This window comes from Bos javanicus, chromosome 1 (assembly GCF_032452875.1).
Source record: "Bos javanicus breed banteng chromosome 1, ARS-OSU_banteng_1.0, whole genome shotgun sequence".
NCBI classification, from domain to species: domain Eukaryota; kingdom Metazoa; phylum Chordata; class Mammalia; order Artiodactyla; family Bovidae; genus Bos; species Bos javanicus.
The window spans coordinates 138,115,992-138,134,123 of record NC_083868.1 but is presented as its reverse complement, the minus strand read 5'-3'; the positions used below and the strand labels follow the sequence as shown (position 1 = coordinate 138,134,123).

Here is an 18,132-nt window from a genome sequence, read left to right as displayed (position 1 = left end):
ATATGATACCACTCTAGTGACCAAAAGTGAAGAAGAACTAAAGAGCCTTTTGATGAAGCTGAAACAGGAGAGTGAAAAAGCTGGTTTAGAACTCAACATTCAAAAAATGAAGATCATGGCATCTGGTCTCATTAGTTCATGGCAAACAGAAGGGGGAAAAGTAGAGACTGTGACAGATTTAATTTTTTTGGTCTCCAAAATCACTGTGGATGGTGACTGTACCCATGAAATTAAAAGACACTTGCTCCTTGTAAGGAAACCTAGACTGTATATTAAAAAGGAGAAACATCACTTTGCCATCAAAGGTCAATATAGTCAAAACTATGGTTTATCCAGTAGTCATAAATGGATGTGAGAGCTGGAGCATAAAGAAGGAGTTGAGCCCCGAAGAATAGATGCTTTTGATTTGTGGTACTGGAGAAGACTCTTAAGAGTTCCTTGGACCACAAGGAGATCAAACCAGTCAATCTTGAAGGAAATCAACCATGAATATTCATAGGAAAGACTGGTGCTGAAGCTGAAGCTTCAGTACTTTGGCCACCTGATATGAAGAGCTGACTTACTGGAAAAGACTTGATGCTGGGGAAGATTCTGGGAAAGAAGACAAAAGGAGAAAGTGGTGGCAGAATATAAGATGGTTAGATAGCATCACCGACTCAATAGACATGAATTTGAGCAAACTCCAGGAGACAGTGGAAGACAGAGGAGCCTGGTGTGCTGCAGTCCATGGGGTCACAAAGAGTCACACATGACTTAGCAACTGCACAACAACAACAAGAACAACAATTCATCTAGTAGGTATTTCTAGGAAACAACAGTAGAAGAGTGGGGGACTGGGAGAGGGAAGCAGCCAAAAAGGGGTGTGTGATCAAGTCAGGGACTCCATTGTTAGCCAGGGCCACTCCCTGCTGGTGAGCTGTGGGCAGCTGCTCAGAGCACATCTCAGAGTTCTGCTGCCTGAAGGGCAATAGAGATGGGGTGTTATATCCTGCTTACCACTAGCTATTTTTTGAGGGCAGCTGTCTGAAATATGTACATCTTCCCCGACACATTCAGCCTGCTGTTGGCAGGTACAGAGCAGGATTCAGCAACCAGAAAAAGCTCTCAAGCAAAGAGATTCAGGTTCTGCAGCTAAAGTTGGGCAGGTGAACCCTGAACAGGTTAGAGCAGAAGTTACATGGTCAGGGTCCAGATGACAGCAACTAAATAATAGATGCATGTATGTATCTATCAAAGTACAGGTGCCTGAAGGATACACAGAGAAGGGGCAGGCTTCTGCATGATGCAGTGAAATCCCTATGTGCCCCTGTGGTATGTGGTAGTGTTCAGATTTATGTCTTGATATCAAGAGTGTAAGAATTAAATGGTGAGACTAAATGAAAATCTGGTGCCCAAAATTCAAACTTGAAGGAATCAATTTGTCTAAAGCATTAAATGTGTAATTAATGCTATCAGGTTATGGAAATGTAGAGCTGGAAAGAGTACTGCTACTAGATAATAGTAATAGTACATGTTTTGTAAGTGCCAGATACCCTGCCAAGTGTGAATCATGAATTATCTCATTTAGTCTTCACAGGTAGGTAGCATTATCACCTTAATTTTTTTTTAAGTGAGAAAGCTGAGACACAGAGAGACTAAGTCACTTGTCCAGGGCTACACAGCTAAAGAAAATCTGAACCATCCTTATTTGACTTCTCCACTTTGCCAGTGGATGAATGGTATCACACTGGGCAGGGTCCTGTCCAAAGTTGCACTAATTGCTGTAGGCTGGGTTGGCACTAGAACCTGGGTTATGGATCCCTCCATGCTCCCTCCTGGCCTCATTTAATTATACACTAATATTTCACCTCTAGCTGCTCTGTCTGGGTGCTAACGAGGCATCGTGACAGGCGAGTCTGGGAGAAATACCACAGGGGGCTCACCACGTACCTGTTTGCCTTCCATTGCTCCTCTCATCTCCTTGAAGGTTGAAGTGAATTCTCCAATGAAGTCATGTTTGCCATTGGAGTCCCAGTCCCATACTATGCACTGCAACAGAAAAGAAGTAATTTATTTTTTTTTAAACTTAAGAATGTGTCCACAGCAGCTGAAGGCAATGAAAACTTTCTGGGTCAAAAGTCTAGGACTGCAGCCTGTGGAATGAGGTATGCCTTTGGTTTCCACTGGCTTTACTTAGCATTTTTTGCCATGATCTCCTAGAAGCCCTGTTCTGCAACAGTGACTAATAATTTGCCCATTTTTCAGATAAGGCCAGTAAGACCAAAAGGAGATAAGTGACTTGCCAAAGGTACCACATAGTGAATGAAAAGTCTGGGATTTGAAGGTATGTATCCTGACTCCAACTCTAATGCTTTCCCCACAGCAGAGCCTCTGTGGTTTGCAAATGGGACCAGGTGCCTGAGTTCATGCCTGTAGCTTCCACAGTGGCAGCAACAATTTGATTATATGAATCACATTTTCTCTTTCTTTTTTTCTCTGAAGGCAAGAGAGCCAAAAAGTGAGATCATTAATTGTACCCAAGCAAAAAATGGGTGAAAAACAGAGAGGTGAGTTACATTGGTTAAAAAGCAGGCATCCATCACAGTTAAGACACGACCTTCCAACAAGAGGGCTCCACGTAACAGTGCTAATGCTACTTTCTGGGCTCCCAAGTAGCACTTTGCAGAGTAATGCAGATTAAATCAATAGCCACCCCTCTGCTTGGTCACATGCTCTTAGATAAAGAGGGAGGCCCATATTTTCTAGTGAGGAGGTTGGACCAGGGTCTCAAGCACTTCAAATGTGACTTCTACATCTTAAACCAGGGATTTACAATCAGGAACCCCAGACCTCAGATAAGATCAAGGGAATAAATGAGACATTTACCTCAGAGGTTTTCCCTGGAATATTGGGGTACATGGGGCACCCTGGTTTTTTTTTTTTTGGATGAAGAACCTGCTGGTCAGTCCTTCCTGGAAAACTTGGTGTGTAAATCTATTTTCTGACTGTGGGATACTGCACAGACCTAAAATGAAATATTGCCCCAAACAAAACATAATCTCCCCCTAAACTTGTTCCTGGGCTTCCCTTGTGGCTCAGCTTGTAAAGAATCTGCATGCAGTGCAGGAGACCTGGATTCAACACCTGGGTTGGGAAGATCTCCTGGAGAAGGGAAAGGCTATCCACTCCAGTATTCTGGCCTGGAGAATTCCATGGACTGTATAGTCCTTGAGGTTGCAAAGAGTTGGACATGACTGAGTGACTTTCACTTTCTTTCTTTTCTTTCAAACTTATTCCTACTCATTTATTTTCTATCACAGTGGATTTATCAACATCCATCCAGTGGGTAACATCATTCAGGAAGCACACTGTGAACAGCACACTGTCAAACACTTGTCCACTGATTTCAGCTACTCACCACAGGGGTTTTTCTCTCTGTCAGTTCCTGCCCACTGACCCTGGCACTCACACAGTCATTACCTGGAGCCAGAAGCAAAGGAAAGCTTGTCCAGCTTGGACACAGAAAGAGAAAGAAGTGTGTTCCTGGGGCTCTTTTTTTTAGGCTCTTAACTTTGCCCAGTAGTGAACTCAGCCCTGGGATACCTGAGTCTGATGGTCAGATACCCAGTCTTCTGTTGTGGGGAGAAGCAGATAAAAATGCAAAGGGGTCAAAACCAATAAGAGGAAGAGAAGAGAAAGCAGACTTTTCTACACTCCCTTGTGTCTTACTGTGTTTCTTTTTAACTCTTCCCTAGAATATAGGAAAAGCAGGAGAGTAGGATTAACATATGTAAATACTACCATGCGTAAAATAGATAGCTAGTGGGAAGCTGCTGTATATATAGCACAGAGCCCTCAGCTTTGTGTTCTGTGATGACCTACATGGGTGGGATAGGGAGGGCAGAGGTGCAAGAGGGTGGAAATATATGTATACTTATGGCTGATTTCATACTGTTCATGGGGTTCTCAAGGCAAGAATACTGAAGTGGTTTGCCATTCCCTTCTCCAGGTAGTGGAAGTGATGGAATTCCAGTTGAGCTATTTCAAACCCTAAAAACTAATGCTGTGAAAGTGCTGCACTCAATATGCCAGCCAATTTGGAAAACTCAGCAGTGGCCACAGGACTGGAAAAAGTCAGTTTTCATTCCAATCTCAAAGAAAGGCAATGCCAAAGAATGCTCAAACTACCACACAATTGCACTCATCTCACACGCTAGTAAAGTAATGCTCAAAATTCTCCAAGCCAGACTTCAGCAATACATGAACCATGAAATTCCTGATGTTCAAGCTGGTTTTAGAAAAGGCAGAGGAACCAGAGATCAAATTGCCAACATCCACTGGATCATGGAAAAAGCAAGAGAGTTCCAGAAAAACATCTATTTCTGCTTTATTGACTATGCCAAAGCCTTTGACTGTATGGATCACAATAAACTGTGGAAAATTCTGAAAGAGATGGGAATACCAGACCACCTGACCTGCCTCTTGACAAACCTATATGCAGGTCAGGAAGCAAGTTAGAACTGGACATGGAACAACAGACTGGTTCCAAATAGGAAAAGGAGTACGTCAAGGCTGTATATTGTCACCCTGCTTATTTAAGTTATATGCAGAGTACATCATGAGAAATGCTGGACTGGAAGAAACACAAGCTGGAATCAAGATTGCTGGGAGAAATATCCATAACCTCAGATATGCAGATGACACCACCCTTATGGCAGAAAGTGAAGAGGAACTCAAAAGCCTCTTGATGAAAGTGAAAGAGGAGAGTGAAAAAGTTGGCTTAAAGCTCAACATTCAGAAAGCTAAGACCATGGCATCCAGTCCCATCACTTCATGGGAAATAGACGGGGAAACAGTGGAAACAGTGTCAGACTTTATTTTTTTGGGCTCCAAAATCACTGCAGATGGTGACTTCAGCCATGAAATTAAAAGATGCTTACTCCTTGGAAGGAAAGTTATGACCAACTAGATAGCATATTAAAAAGCAGAGACATTACTTTGCCAACAAAGGTCCATCTAGTCAAGGCTATGGTTTTTCCTGTGGTCGTGTATGGATGTGAGAGTTGGACTGTGAAGAAGGCTGAGTGCCGAAGAATTGATGCTTTTGAACTGTGGTGTTGGAGAAGACTCTTGAGAGTCCCTTGGACTGCAAGGAGATCCAACCAGTCCATTCTGAAGGAGATCAGCCCTGGGGTCTTTGGAAGGAATGATGCTAAAGCTGAAACTCCAGTACTTTGGCCACCTCATGCAAAGAATTGATGCATTGGAAAAGACTCTGATGCTGGGAGGGATTGGGGTCAGGAGGAGAAGGGGATGACAGAGGATGAGATGGCTGGATGGCACCACTGACTCGATGGACCTGAGTCTGAGTGAACTCTGGGAGTTGGTGATGGACAGGGAGGCCTGGTGTGCTGTGATTCATGGGATCGCAGAGTTGGACACGACTGAGCGACTGAACTGAAATGATGGCTGATTTCACTTTGTTGTACAGCAGAAACTAACACATCATTGTAAAGCAATTATACTCCAATTAAAAAAAGAATATAGGCAAATTTTGGTTTGTCACTGAATCTGAAGCAGAACTATCACTTCTTCTCTGCCCTCTTTTAGGTTTCCCATCATGCTTCTGTTAGTTACTACTCTTCTTCCACCTGCTGCCATAACGTTCAAGACGTTTGCTCTCTTTAGGGGCAGAACCACCCTGGGGTGGAGGATGAGTCAGGCCCAACAGGGCTCCAGGCCCCGCCTCCTTGGGCGGGCACGCCTGCTAACATAGGCTCTGCTTCTTCAATCAGTGTCTTTTCTCATCACGGCAGTTGCAGAATTCTGTTTTAACCTTTTCAGAAGGGATCCCAGAGGAAGGAAGACACAGTGAGACATAAATATAAAAACACTATTTTCCTCTCTCTCCCTGCCATGAAGCTGGCTTATATGACAGCTCTGATGCAGCTGACAAAGGAATGCATCTTGGTGAAGAGTAAACAGATCAACTGCTCTACAGAAAAGCTGAGACAGAGGCAAGGTTCTTGGTGTAAATCAATAAGGAAGCCTTGACAGACTGGTGAGAAAGCAGCAGCTCAAAACCATCTACAAGCCAGGAGGCCTTCTCGAGTTCTTAAGCTCGCAGTGGAGTTTATCATCTTAAAATGTTTAAGCTTGATAGATGGTCTTATCAATGCCCTTGTTTACAGAGAAGGAAATTAATTAAAGAGAAGGGAAGTGACTCCTACAAGTTCATCCAGTACAGGATGGACATGAAGTCCAGGTTTCCTACCTGCCTAATTTCCAGCTGAACACAAAATATAAAATTACAATAATTGCAACACATATAGTGCTTACTATGTGCCAGAAACTGTTCTGAATACTTTACCCAGATTCATGTATTACCCAGAACAATTTATCATTATGCCCATTTTACAGATGAGGAAACCAAGGCACAGATAGGTGAAGTAAGTTTTCTAAGACTACACAGCTAACAATAGGTAATCTTTGAATGAAAAGAAGTTAAACTTCAGAGTTTGCTCTAACTGGTCGTTTCATATGAACCCAAGCAATTTGTTTTTATGGTCTCTAATCCTGTACAATAATCTTGAAGTGACAATATTATTGTTATAATTTACAGATATTAGTCACAGGGTTCAGTTCAGTTCAGTTCAGTTGCTCAGTCATGTCTGACTCTTTGTGACCCCATGGACTGCAGAACTCCAGGCTTCCCTGTCTGTCACTAACTCCCGGAGCTTGCTCAAATTCACATGCATCACGTTGGTGATGCCATCCAACCATCTCATTCTCTGTTGTCCCTTTCTCTTCCCGCCTTCAATCTTTCCCAGGATCAGGGTCTTTTCAAGGAGTCAGTTGTTCACATCAGTGGCCAAAGTACTGGAGTTTCAGCTTCAGCATCAGTCCTTCCAAAGAATATTCAGGACTGATTTCCTTTAGGATGGACTGGTTGGATCTCCTTGCAGTCCAAGGGACTCTCAAGAGTTTTCTCCAACACCACAGTTCAAAAGGATCAATTCTTCAGTGCTCAGCCATCTTTATAGTCCAACTCTCACATCTATGCATGACTACATGGAAAAACCATAGTTTCAACTAGATGGACCTTTGTCAGCAAAGTAATGTTTCCACTTTTTAATATGTTGACTAGGTTGGTCATAGCTTTTCTTTCAATGAGCAAGCACCTTTTAATTTCATGGCTGCAGTCACCATCTGCAGTGATTTTGGAGCCTCCAAAAATAAAATCTCTGTTTCCATTGTTTCCCCATCTATTTGCCATGAAGTGGTGGGACTGGGTGCCATGATCTTAGTTTTTTGAATGCTGAGTTTTAAGCCAGCTTTCCCACTCTCCTCTTTAACTTTCATCAGGAGACTCTTTAGGTCCTCTTCGCTTTCTGCCATAGGGGTGGTGTCATCTGCATAGGTTATTGGTATTTCTCCCCACAATCTTGATTCCAGCTTGTGCTTCACCCAGTCTGACATTTCACATGATGTACTCTGCATATAAGTTAAATAAGCAGGGTGACAATATACAGCCTTGACTCACTCCTTTCCCAATTTGGAACCAGTCTGTTGTTCCATGTCTGGTTCCAACTGTTGCTTCTTGACCTGCATACAGATTTCTCAGGAGGCAGGTAAGGTGGTCTGGTATTCCCATCTCTTGAAGAATTTTCCACAGTTTTTTTGTGATCTACACAGTCAAAGGCTTTGGCGTAATCAATAAAACATTTGTTTTTTGGTATTCTCTTACTTTTTTGATGATCCAACGAATGTTGGCAATTTGACCTCTGATGCCTCTGCCTCTTCTAAAACCAGCTTGAACATCTGGAAGTTCACAGTTCACGTACTGTTGAAGCCTAGCTTGGAGAATTTTGAGCATTACTTTGCTTGCCTGTGAGATGGTGCAATTGTGCAGTAGTTTGAACATTCTTTGGCATTACCTTTCTTGCGATTGGAATGAAAACTGACCTTTTCCAGTCCTGTGGCCACTGCTGAGTTTTCCAAATTTGCTGGCATATTAAGTGCAGCACTTTACCAGCATCACCTTTTAGGACTTGAAATAGCTCAACTGGAATTCAATCACCTCCACTAGCTTTTTTTTGTAGTGATGCTTCCTAAGGTCCACTTGACTTTGCATTCCAGGATGTCTGGCTCTAGGTGAGTGATCACACCATCGCAGTTATCTGGGTCATGATCTTTTCTGTATAGTTCTTCTGTGTATTCTTGGCATCTCTTCTTAATATCTTCTACTTCTGTTAGGTCATAACATTTTTGTCCTTTATTGTGCATTACCTTTCTTGCGATTGGAATGAAAACTGACCTTTTCCAGTCCTGTGGCCACTGCTGAGTTTTCCAAATTTGCTGGCATATTAAGTGCAGCACTTTACCAGCATCACCTTTTAGGACTTGAAATAGCTTCTTGAAGAGATCTCTAGCCTTTCCAAGTCTATTGTTTTCCTCTATTTCTTTGCATTGATCACTTACGAAGGCTTTCTTATATATCCTTGCTATTCTTTGGAACTCCGCATTCAGATAGATATATCTTTCCTTTTCTCCTTTGCGTTTACCTTCTCTTCTTTTCTCAGCTATTTGTAAGGCCTCCTCAGACAACCATTTTGCTTTTTGCATTTCTTTTTCTTGGGGATGGTCTTGATCACTGTCCCCTGTACAATGTCACCACCCTCCAACCATAGTTCTTCAGGCACTCTATTAGATATAATTCCTTGAATCTATTTGTCACTTTCACTGTATAATCATAAGGGATTTGATTTACATCATATCTGAATGATTTAGGTGTTTTCCCTACTTCCTTCAAGTTAAGTCTGAATTTTACAATAAGGAGTTCATGATCTGAGCCACAGTCAGCTCCTGGTCTTGTTTTTGCTGACTGTATAGAGCTTATCCATGTTTGGCTGCAAAGAATATAATCAAACTGATTTCAGTATTGACCATCTGGTGAGGTCCTTGTGTAGTCTTCTCTTGTGTTGTTGGAAGAGGGTGGTTGCTATGACCAGTGTGTTCTCTTGGCAAAACTGTTAGACTTTGCCCTGCTTCATTTTTTATTCCAAGGCCAAATTTGCCTTTTACTCCGGGTATCTCTTGACTTACTACTTTTGCATTCCAGCCCTTTATGATGAAACAGACACCTTTTTGGGGTGTTAATTCTAGAATGTTTTGTAGGTCTTCATAGAACCATCATCATTACTGACGGGCATAGACTTGGATTACTGTGATGTTGAATGGCTCGCCTTGGAAATGAACAGAGACCATTTTGTTCCTGTTGGGAGAGCTTCCTTTTGGGAGAGACTGACTGTAGGGGAAAGAGTCTTGTTCTGATGGGCAGGGCCATGCTCAGTAAATCTTTACTCCAATTTTCTGTTGATGGGTGGGGCTGTGTTCCCTTCCAGTTGTTTGACCTGAGACCAAACTATGGTGGAAGTAATGAAGATAATGACAACCTCCTTCAAAAGGTCCTGGGCATGCACTGCCACACTCAGTGCCCCAACCCTGCAGCAGACCCCTGCTGTCCCATGCCAGAGACTCCTGGACACTCACAGGCAAGTCTGGCTCAATCTCTTGTAGGGTCACCGCTCCTTCCTCCTGGGTCCTGGTGTGCACAAAGTTTTCTTTGTGCCCTCCAAGAGTCTTTTCCCCCACTCCTGTGTAAGTTCTGTAATCAAATCCCACTGACCTCCAAAGTCAAATTACCTAGGGGTTCTCAGTCCCTTCGCCAGATCTCCAAGTTAGGAAATCTGCTGTGGGTCTTATAATTTTCTTCACAGTGAGAGAATTTCTTTGGTATAATTGTTCTGCAGTTTGTGGGCCGTCTGCTTGGTGGCTATATGGTGGAGTTAATGGTGACCTCCTCCAAGAGGGCTTATGCCACAGAGTCTGTGACCAGGTGTCCTACACCTAGAGCCCTTGCCACTGCATCAAGCCACTGGTGACTTGTACTTCCACAGGAGACACTCAAACACAGTTCTGGCTCAGTCTCTGTGGGGTCTCTGGGTCCTGGTGCACACAAGCTTTTGTTTGAGCCCTCCCCTCTGAGCTTCTCTAGCGCATATGAGGTTTGATTTTCAATGTGATTTCACCCCTCCTTCCATCTTGCTGGGGCTTTTCCTTTGCCCTTGGACATGGGTTATTTTTTCTTGGTGGGATCCAACATTCTCCTGTCGATGGATGTTCAGCAGTGAGTTTTAATTTTGGAGTTCTCACAGGAGAAGATGAGCGCATGTTCTGCTACTGCTGCTGCTAACTCACTTCAGTCGTGTCCGACTCTGTGGGACCCCATAGATGGCAGCCCACTAGGCTCCTCCGTCCCTGGGATTCTCCAGGCAAGAGTACTGGAATGGGTTGCCATTTTCTTCTCCAATGCATGAAAATGAAAAGTGAAAGTAAAGTCACTTAGTCGTATCCAACTCTTAGTGACCCCATGGACTGTAGCCCACCAGGCTCCTCCGTCCATGGGATTTTCCAGGCAAGAGTACTGGAGTGGGGTGCCATTGCCTTCTCCGCATGTCCTTCTACTCCACCTTCGTAGGCTCCACATTGGTTACAGGCTTAGAGAGATTAAAGACTTGACTAGACATATAGAAAGTGACAAAGATGGATTTTATTTCTTTTTCTTGTCCAATTGCTCTGACATGGACTTTCAACATTATGTTGAAAAGAAGGGGCAAGAGCGGGCATTCTTGTCTCATTTCTAATCTTGGAGAAAAAGCTTTAACATTTTCACAGTTGAGTAAGATATTAGCTGTGGGCTTGTCATATGAAGCCTTTATTATGTTGAAATAATCTCTAATTTTTTGAGCATTTTTACCATGAAAAGTTTTTGAATTTTGTCAACACAGAATTGCTAAAGCAATCTTGAGAGAAAGAATGAGGCTGAAGATGTCACTTCCTGATTTCAAAATATATTATAAAGCCATAGGAATTAAAACATCATGGTACTCCCATAAAGACAGATCTGTAGGCCAATGGAACAGAATAGATACCCCAGAAATAGCCATGCATGTATGGTCAGCTGATGTTTGACAAGGTGTCATGAATACACAGTGGGGAAAATGTAGTTCCTTCAACAGGTGATTTTTTGAAAATTGAATATCTCCATGCCAAAAAAATGAAATTGAATCCCTACCTTACATCATACATAAAAATCAACTCAAAATGGGTTGAAGGCTTAACCATGAGACTTGAAACTGTAAAACTCCTAGAAAAAAGACACAGGGGAAAATATTCTTGACGTTTGCCTAGGCAATGATTTCTTGGCTATGATACCAAAAGCACAAGCAACAAAAGCAAAAATAGACAAGTGGGACTACATCAAACTCCTACAGGAATTATAAAAATCTTCTGCATAGCAAAGGAAACCATAAATAAAGTGAAAAGTATCCTACAGAATGGGAGAAGATATTTTCAAACTGTATATCTAATAAGGGATTAATTTCCAAAATATATAAGGAAATCCTACAACTCATTACCAAAAAATTCCCCAATAACCTGATTTAAAAATTGTCAAAGAACTTGAACAGATGTTTCTCCAAAGAAGATATACAAATGGCCAACAGGTAGATGAAAATATGCTCATAGTCATTAACTACTAGGAAATTCAAATCAAAATGACAGTGAGATACAATCTCATATCTATTAGGATAACAGTTATTTTAAAAATGCAAAAGATAACAATTGTTGACAAAGATATGGAAAAATTCAAGCCCTTGTAATGGTTGGTGGGGACATAAAACAATGCAGCATCCATGGAAAAGAGTACAGTGGTGGTTCCTTAAAAAATTAAAAATAGAACCACTATATGATCCAACAATCTCATTTTTGTGTATACATTCAAAGAACTGAAGTCAAGATCCCAAATGAAGATACCTTCATTCCCATGTTAACTTCAGCAGCATTATTCATGATAGCTAAGATATGAAAACAACCCAGGTGTATGACTAATGAAAATGTGGTATACCTGTACAATAGAATATTATTCAACCTTAGAGATTGACTCAAGATGGCAGAATAGAAGGATGTGCACTCATCTTCTCCTGTGAAAGCACCAAAATTGCAACTTTTGAACAACTATTGACAGAAGGATGCTGGAACCCACCAAAAAGAGATACCCCTTGTCCAAAGACAAAGGAGAAACTGCAGTGAGATGGTAGGAGGGGGTGCAATCATAATAAAATCAAATTCCTTCATGCTCAGTAGGTGACCTACAAACTGCAGAACAATAATACCAAAAAAGCTCTCCCACTGTTGTGAGGGTTCTGAGTCCCACCTCAGGCTTCCCAGCCTAGAGATCTGGCAAAGGGACTAGGAATCTCCAGAGAATTTGACTTTGAAGGCCAGTGGGATTTGACTACAGACCTTTCAAAGGACCAAGGGAAACAGAGATTCCACTTTTGGGGGGCACAAACAAAATCTTGTGTGCACCAGGTCCCAGGGGAAAGGAGTAGTGAACCCACAGGAGACTAAACCAGACCTATCTTCTAGTGTTGTAGAGTCTCCTGTGGAGGCATGCATCAGTAGTGGCTCACTGTGGGGATGGGGGCACTGGCAGCAGCAGCTCTGGGAAGTGCCTCTTGGCATGAGCTCTCTCAGAGGTCACCATTAACCCTACCATAAAGCATGCAGACCTCAGGGTTGGGTCACCTCAGGCAAAACAACTAACAAGGAAGGAGTACAGCCCTACCCATCAGCAGACAATCAGATTGAAGTTTTACTGATCATGGCCCTACCCACCAGAGCAAGACCCAATTTTTCCCACTGCTACTTCCTCCCATCAGGAAGCTTACACAAGGCCCTTAGCCTCATCCATCAAAGGACAGACAGAAGAAGCAAGAACAACAATTTTCCTTTTACCAGAAGAAAAATCACATCACAGAAAGTTAACCAAAATGAAAAGGCAGCAGATTATGTCCTAGGTGAAGGGACAAGATAAAGCATCAGAAAAACAACTAAACGAAGTGAAGATAGGCATCCTTCCAGAAAAGAAAATCAGAATAATGATAGTGAAGATGATCCAGGATCTTGGAAAAAGAATAGAGAAGATGCAAGGAGTGTTTATAAAGACCTAGAAGAACCAAAGAACAAACAAGCAGATGAAAAATACACTGGAAGGAATGAGTAGCAGAATAACTGAGGCAGAAGAATGGATATGTGACCTGGAAGACAGGTCACAGAATGGTAGAAATCACTGCTGCAAAACAGAGTATAGAAAAAGGAATGAAAGAAAAAAGACTGTAGACAGTCTAAGAGACCCCTGGGACAACATTAAATACATCAATATCTGCATTATAGGGGTCCCAGGAGGAGAAGATAGGGAGAAAAGACCTGAGAAAATATTTGAAGAAATAATTGTTGAAAAGTTCCCTAACACGGGAGAGGAAATAGTCAACTCCAGGAAATGCAGAGTGTCCCAGGCAGGATAAACCCAAGGAAGAATACACTGAGACACATAGCAATCAAATTGCCAAAATTAAAGGCAGAGATAAAATATTAAAAATGGGGAAAATGATAAAATAACATACAAGGGAACTCTCATAAGGTTATGAGCTGATTTCTCAATAGAAACTCTACAAGCCATAAGGGAATAGCATGATATACTTAAAGTGATCAAAGGGAAGAACCTACAACCAAGAATACTTTACCCAGCAAGACTCTCATTCTGATTTGGCAGAGAAATCAAAGGCTTTACAGATAAGCAAAAGTTAAGAGAATTTGGCACCACCAAACCAGCTTTATCAGCAATGCTAAAGGAACTTCTCTAGGAAGGAAACACAGAGAAGGAAATGACCTACAAAAAGTAAACCTCATAAATTAAGAAAATAGTAATAGGATCATATATATTGATAATTACCTTAAATGTAAATGGATTAAATGCACCAACCAAAATACCTAGGCTGGCCAAGTGAATGAAAACATGTACATGTATGCATTTCTATTTATCATATCACTCTACTTAACCCCCTAAATTGTATGTAGTTATTTTATATTTTTGGAGAAGGAAATGGCAACCCATTCCAGTATCCTTGCCTGGGAAATCCCATGGACAGAGTAGCCTGGCAGGCTGCAGTTCAGGGTGTCACAAGAGTTGGACATGACTTAGCAACTAAACACTGCCACCATTTTATATTGTTAGGTTAATCATGCTTCCATTTTGACTTGGAATTATCTTTTATTTTTTGTCATATTACTGATTGTGAAAACTGATAAGCATCTTTTAATATTGTGATTTTGTAACTCTCATGAGTGGTCAACAGAAAATAATAGACTTCTATATCAATAAAACTATCATTTAATAGAAAAACCTGTAATCACTTTTTAAAATCCAGATGCACATTAGAATTATCTTGGAATTTTTTGAAAAATGCAAGTGCCCAGGTATTTTTTTCCCCCCAAAGCTCCAGATGTGATTCTAATGAGCATGGTGTTTTTTAAAGTATCTTTGATATTAATTTCTAATATTGATATTAGCTCCTCATTTATATGCTTTCTTCTCTGCAATCACCCTCTGTGTCTTTTCAGTCTTTTAAATTTATTGAGGCTTTCAATGGCTATGTCAAAGATTTTTCTTGGTAAATGTCACATTGCACTTGAAAATATGTGGGTTTTTCTCAAATATCTTCTGATATTGATTTCTAACATAATTCCACAGTAGTAGAACATATTCTGTATAATTTCAATACTTTTAAACCATGAAATTTTTGCACCTTGTTTTACGTCCCTATATGTGTTCTAGTGTCTTCTGGTTTATAGTCTATAAGAACTTGAGTAGAATTTGTATCCTGCTGTTGTGTGAAAATTGTATAAATCTTATGTTGAACTGGTCATAGTGCTTTTCAGGTCTACTATATCCTTCTACTTTTCTGTCTATTGATTCTATTAATTTTTGAGAGTTTGATATTGAAACTTCAGCTAAAAATCTTATCTACTTAAAAATAATTATATAGTGGAGCTATATGTAACTTTCTTCTGTGTTTTCCAAGTCTCTTGTAAATGTGCTACCATAGTTTTGTAATTAAATTTTTTTTAAAGGAATATTATTCAGCCTTAAAGAAGAAAACCTTCCCATTTGTAACATGGATGGACATTATGTTAACTGAAATAAGCCAGTTACTGATGGATGACAGTGCCTGATTCCACTTTTATGAGGCATCTATAACAGTCAAACTCATAGAAGCAGATAATACAATAGAGGCTGCTGAGGTGTGGGGGAAATTGGGTGCTTTTGTAGTGTGTACAAAGTTTTAGTCACTCAAGTTACTTAGCTCTAGAGACCTGCTGTACAACACTGTGCCTATAGCTTATAATATAGTGCTGTGCACTTCAAAACTTGTTAAGAGTGTAGATCTCACATCACATGTTTATATCACAAAACAAGCCAAAGAGACATAAAGAAACATTGGGATATGTAGGATCTGTCTTTTACCTTGATTCTGGTGATGGTTTCACAGGTTCAAATTAATAAAATTATATGCATTAAATATGTATAATTCTTTATATGTCAATTAAATAAAGCTGTCAAAGAATTTCAAAGTAGAGATTTTCCTTGACAATCTGGGTGGGTCTGATATAATCAGTTGAAAGACTTAAGAGCAGAATGAGGCTTCCCTGAGGGAGGAAAAATTTTGCCTTGGGATCATAACTTAACTTTAGTCCCACTACAGGGTTCCAGTCTGATCTTCCTGAGGGGCTGCTCTAGGGATTTCAGACTTGTGCAGCTAGCCCTCCACAACAGCATAAGTTAGTTTCTTGCAATAAATCTATTAATGTCTATTTTCCACTGATTCTGTTTCTCTGGTTAACCTGGCCTATGCACCTTCTCTCACCTTCTGCCTTGACATTCATACCTTCATGTGAGTTTTCAGTGACAATTGGTCTTCTTGTACTGATGGAATTCGTCAAGGCTGTATATTGTCACCCTGTTTATTTAACTTACATGCAGAGTACATCATGAGAAACGCTGGACTGGAAGAAACACAAGCTGGAATCAAGATTGCTGGGAGAAATATCAATAACCTCAGATATGCAGATGACACCACCCTTATGGCAGAAAGTGAAGAGGAACTCAAAAGCCTCTTGATGAAAGTGAAAGTAGAGTGAAAAAGTTGGCTTAAAGCTCAACATTCAGAAAATGGAAGATCATGGCATCCGGTCCCATCACTTCATGGGAAATAGATGGGGAAACAGTGGAAACAGTGTCAGACTTTATTTTTCGGGGCTCCAAAATCACTGTAGATGGTGACTTCAGCCATGAAATTAAAAGACGCTTACTCCTTGGAAGGAAAGTTATGACCAACCTAGATAGCATATTCAAAAACAGAGACATTACTTTGCCAACAAAGGTTCGTCTAGTCAAGGCTATGGTTTTTCCTGTGGTCATGTATGGATGTGAGAGTTGGACTGTGAAGAAGGCTGAGTGCTGAAGAATTGATGCTTTTGAACTGTGGTGTTGGAGAAGACTCTTGAGAGTCCCTTGGACTGCAAGGAGATCCAACCAGTCCATTCTGAAGGAGATCAGCCCTGGGATTTCTTTGGAAGGAATGATGCTAAAGCTGAAACTCCGGTACTTTGGCCCCCTCATGCAAAGAGTTGACTCATTGGAAAAGACTCTGATGCTGGGAGGGATTGGGGGCAGGAGGAGAAGGGGACAACAGAGGATGAGATGGCTGGATGGCATCACTGACTTGATGGACGTGAGTCTGAGTGAACTCCGGGAGTTGGTGATGGACAGGGAGGCCTGGTGTGCTGTGATTCATGGGGTCGCAAAGAGTTGGACATGACTGAGCAACTGATCTGATCTGATCTGATTGAACCCTTAACTTTGTCCTGGGTATTATTTTAAGCTCTGGTACTTAATCTTCACAGTAACGCCATTAGTGGGACACTATTATTGTCATCTGCACTTTACAGATAAGGAAGCTTAGACACAGAGAGAGGAATGATCTACTGTTATGGAATATTTTGGTGTTTAAACTACAACTGGCTTTGAGATCCAAGTTCTTGGGATCTGAATGTGATTCATTTCCTGGAAGGCCAGGATGAGCTAGCTATCCAAACTGTGTTTATGAAACTACATAACTGTAGCTCATCACTGCAGAGTCCTTATAGTAAATGGAATCTATTCTTCTTCCCTTGCTTTTTTACATATGTTTAACATTGTAACCTGTCATTTGTCCAGGTAAAGTAGGGTTCACGGCTGACTTTCTCTAGGCTCTTTGATTATACCATCCCCAAAGCTTCCAGTGCAATCTGTTTATATCTGCTTTGACGTGTCTCTGGCTACCTGATCACCACTGGTCTATATCCATGGCTTGAAGGAAACTTCTGAGTATTGAGCTTTCTATCAGAGTTTAGCTCAGTTCTTGGTCACAAGCAAGAACTCAGATAAATCTGTGATGAGTTCATGAAAAAGGTCTTTCTCCTTAAGTTAAGTGGAGGGCAGTTCTCAAATCGGTCCAGTTGTCGTACTGCAAAGGGAAGGTATCATAATCAACCGGTTAATTTTTATTAAAATAGATGATTAAACCAGGTAATATGTTTTGAAGTAGTTATTTATTTTGGCATGCTGAATCTTTGCTGTTATGCGCAGTCTTTCTTTAGTTATGGGGAGTGGGGGCTACTCTCTAGTTGTGGTGGGCAGAGTATTGTGGTGGCTTTGGTAGTTGTGGCATGTGGGCTGTAGAGTGTGGGTTCAGTAGTCGTGGCACAGGTTTAGTTGCCCTGAGGCAAGTGGGATCTTCCCAGACCAGACATCAAACTTGTGTCCCCTGCATTGCCAGGATTCTTAACCACTGGACCAGCAGGGAAGTCCTTTATTCCTTTTGCAACTTTCTGTTCCAAAGTCTGAGATGATCATATTAAAGTTATAAAATTACTAATTATCTGATTAATGTAACACTACTGCCTTTATTGTCTTTTGCAAGGTATCTTTACACCCCTTGAACAATTGAAATTCAATTATTAATTTCTCATGGTGATCCTCACAAGAGCATCATGAGATGGCAGGTCCGTGTTCACAGGTGATGTTGCTAAAATGCAATAAAGCAACTGCTGCTGCTGCTAAGTCACTTCAGTCGTGTCCGACCCTGTGTGACCCCATAGACGGCAGCCCACCAGGCTCCCCTATCCCTGGTATTCTCCAGGCAAGAA

General features: G+C 41.2%; 1 protein-coding gene across 2 annotated transcripts in view; it reads right to left on the bottom strand.

Annotated features, from left to right (window-relative positions):
* The window catches only part of CPNE4 (copine 4), a 664,107-nt gene that overhangs the window by 51,610 nt on the left and 594,365 nt on the right, over window positions 1-18,132 (bottom strand). For both annotated transcript variants that reach the window (XM_061421414.1, XM_061421424.1), the window contains exon 8: window positions 1,930-2,028. In XM_061421414.1, coding sequence (XP_061277398.1) covers window positions 1,930-2,028 — 99 coding nt within the window. The remainder of the gene's footprint in view (window positions 1-1,929; window positions 2,029-18,132) is intronic.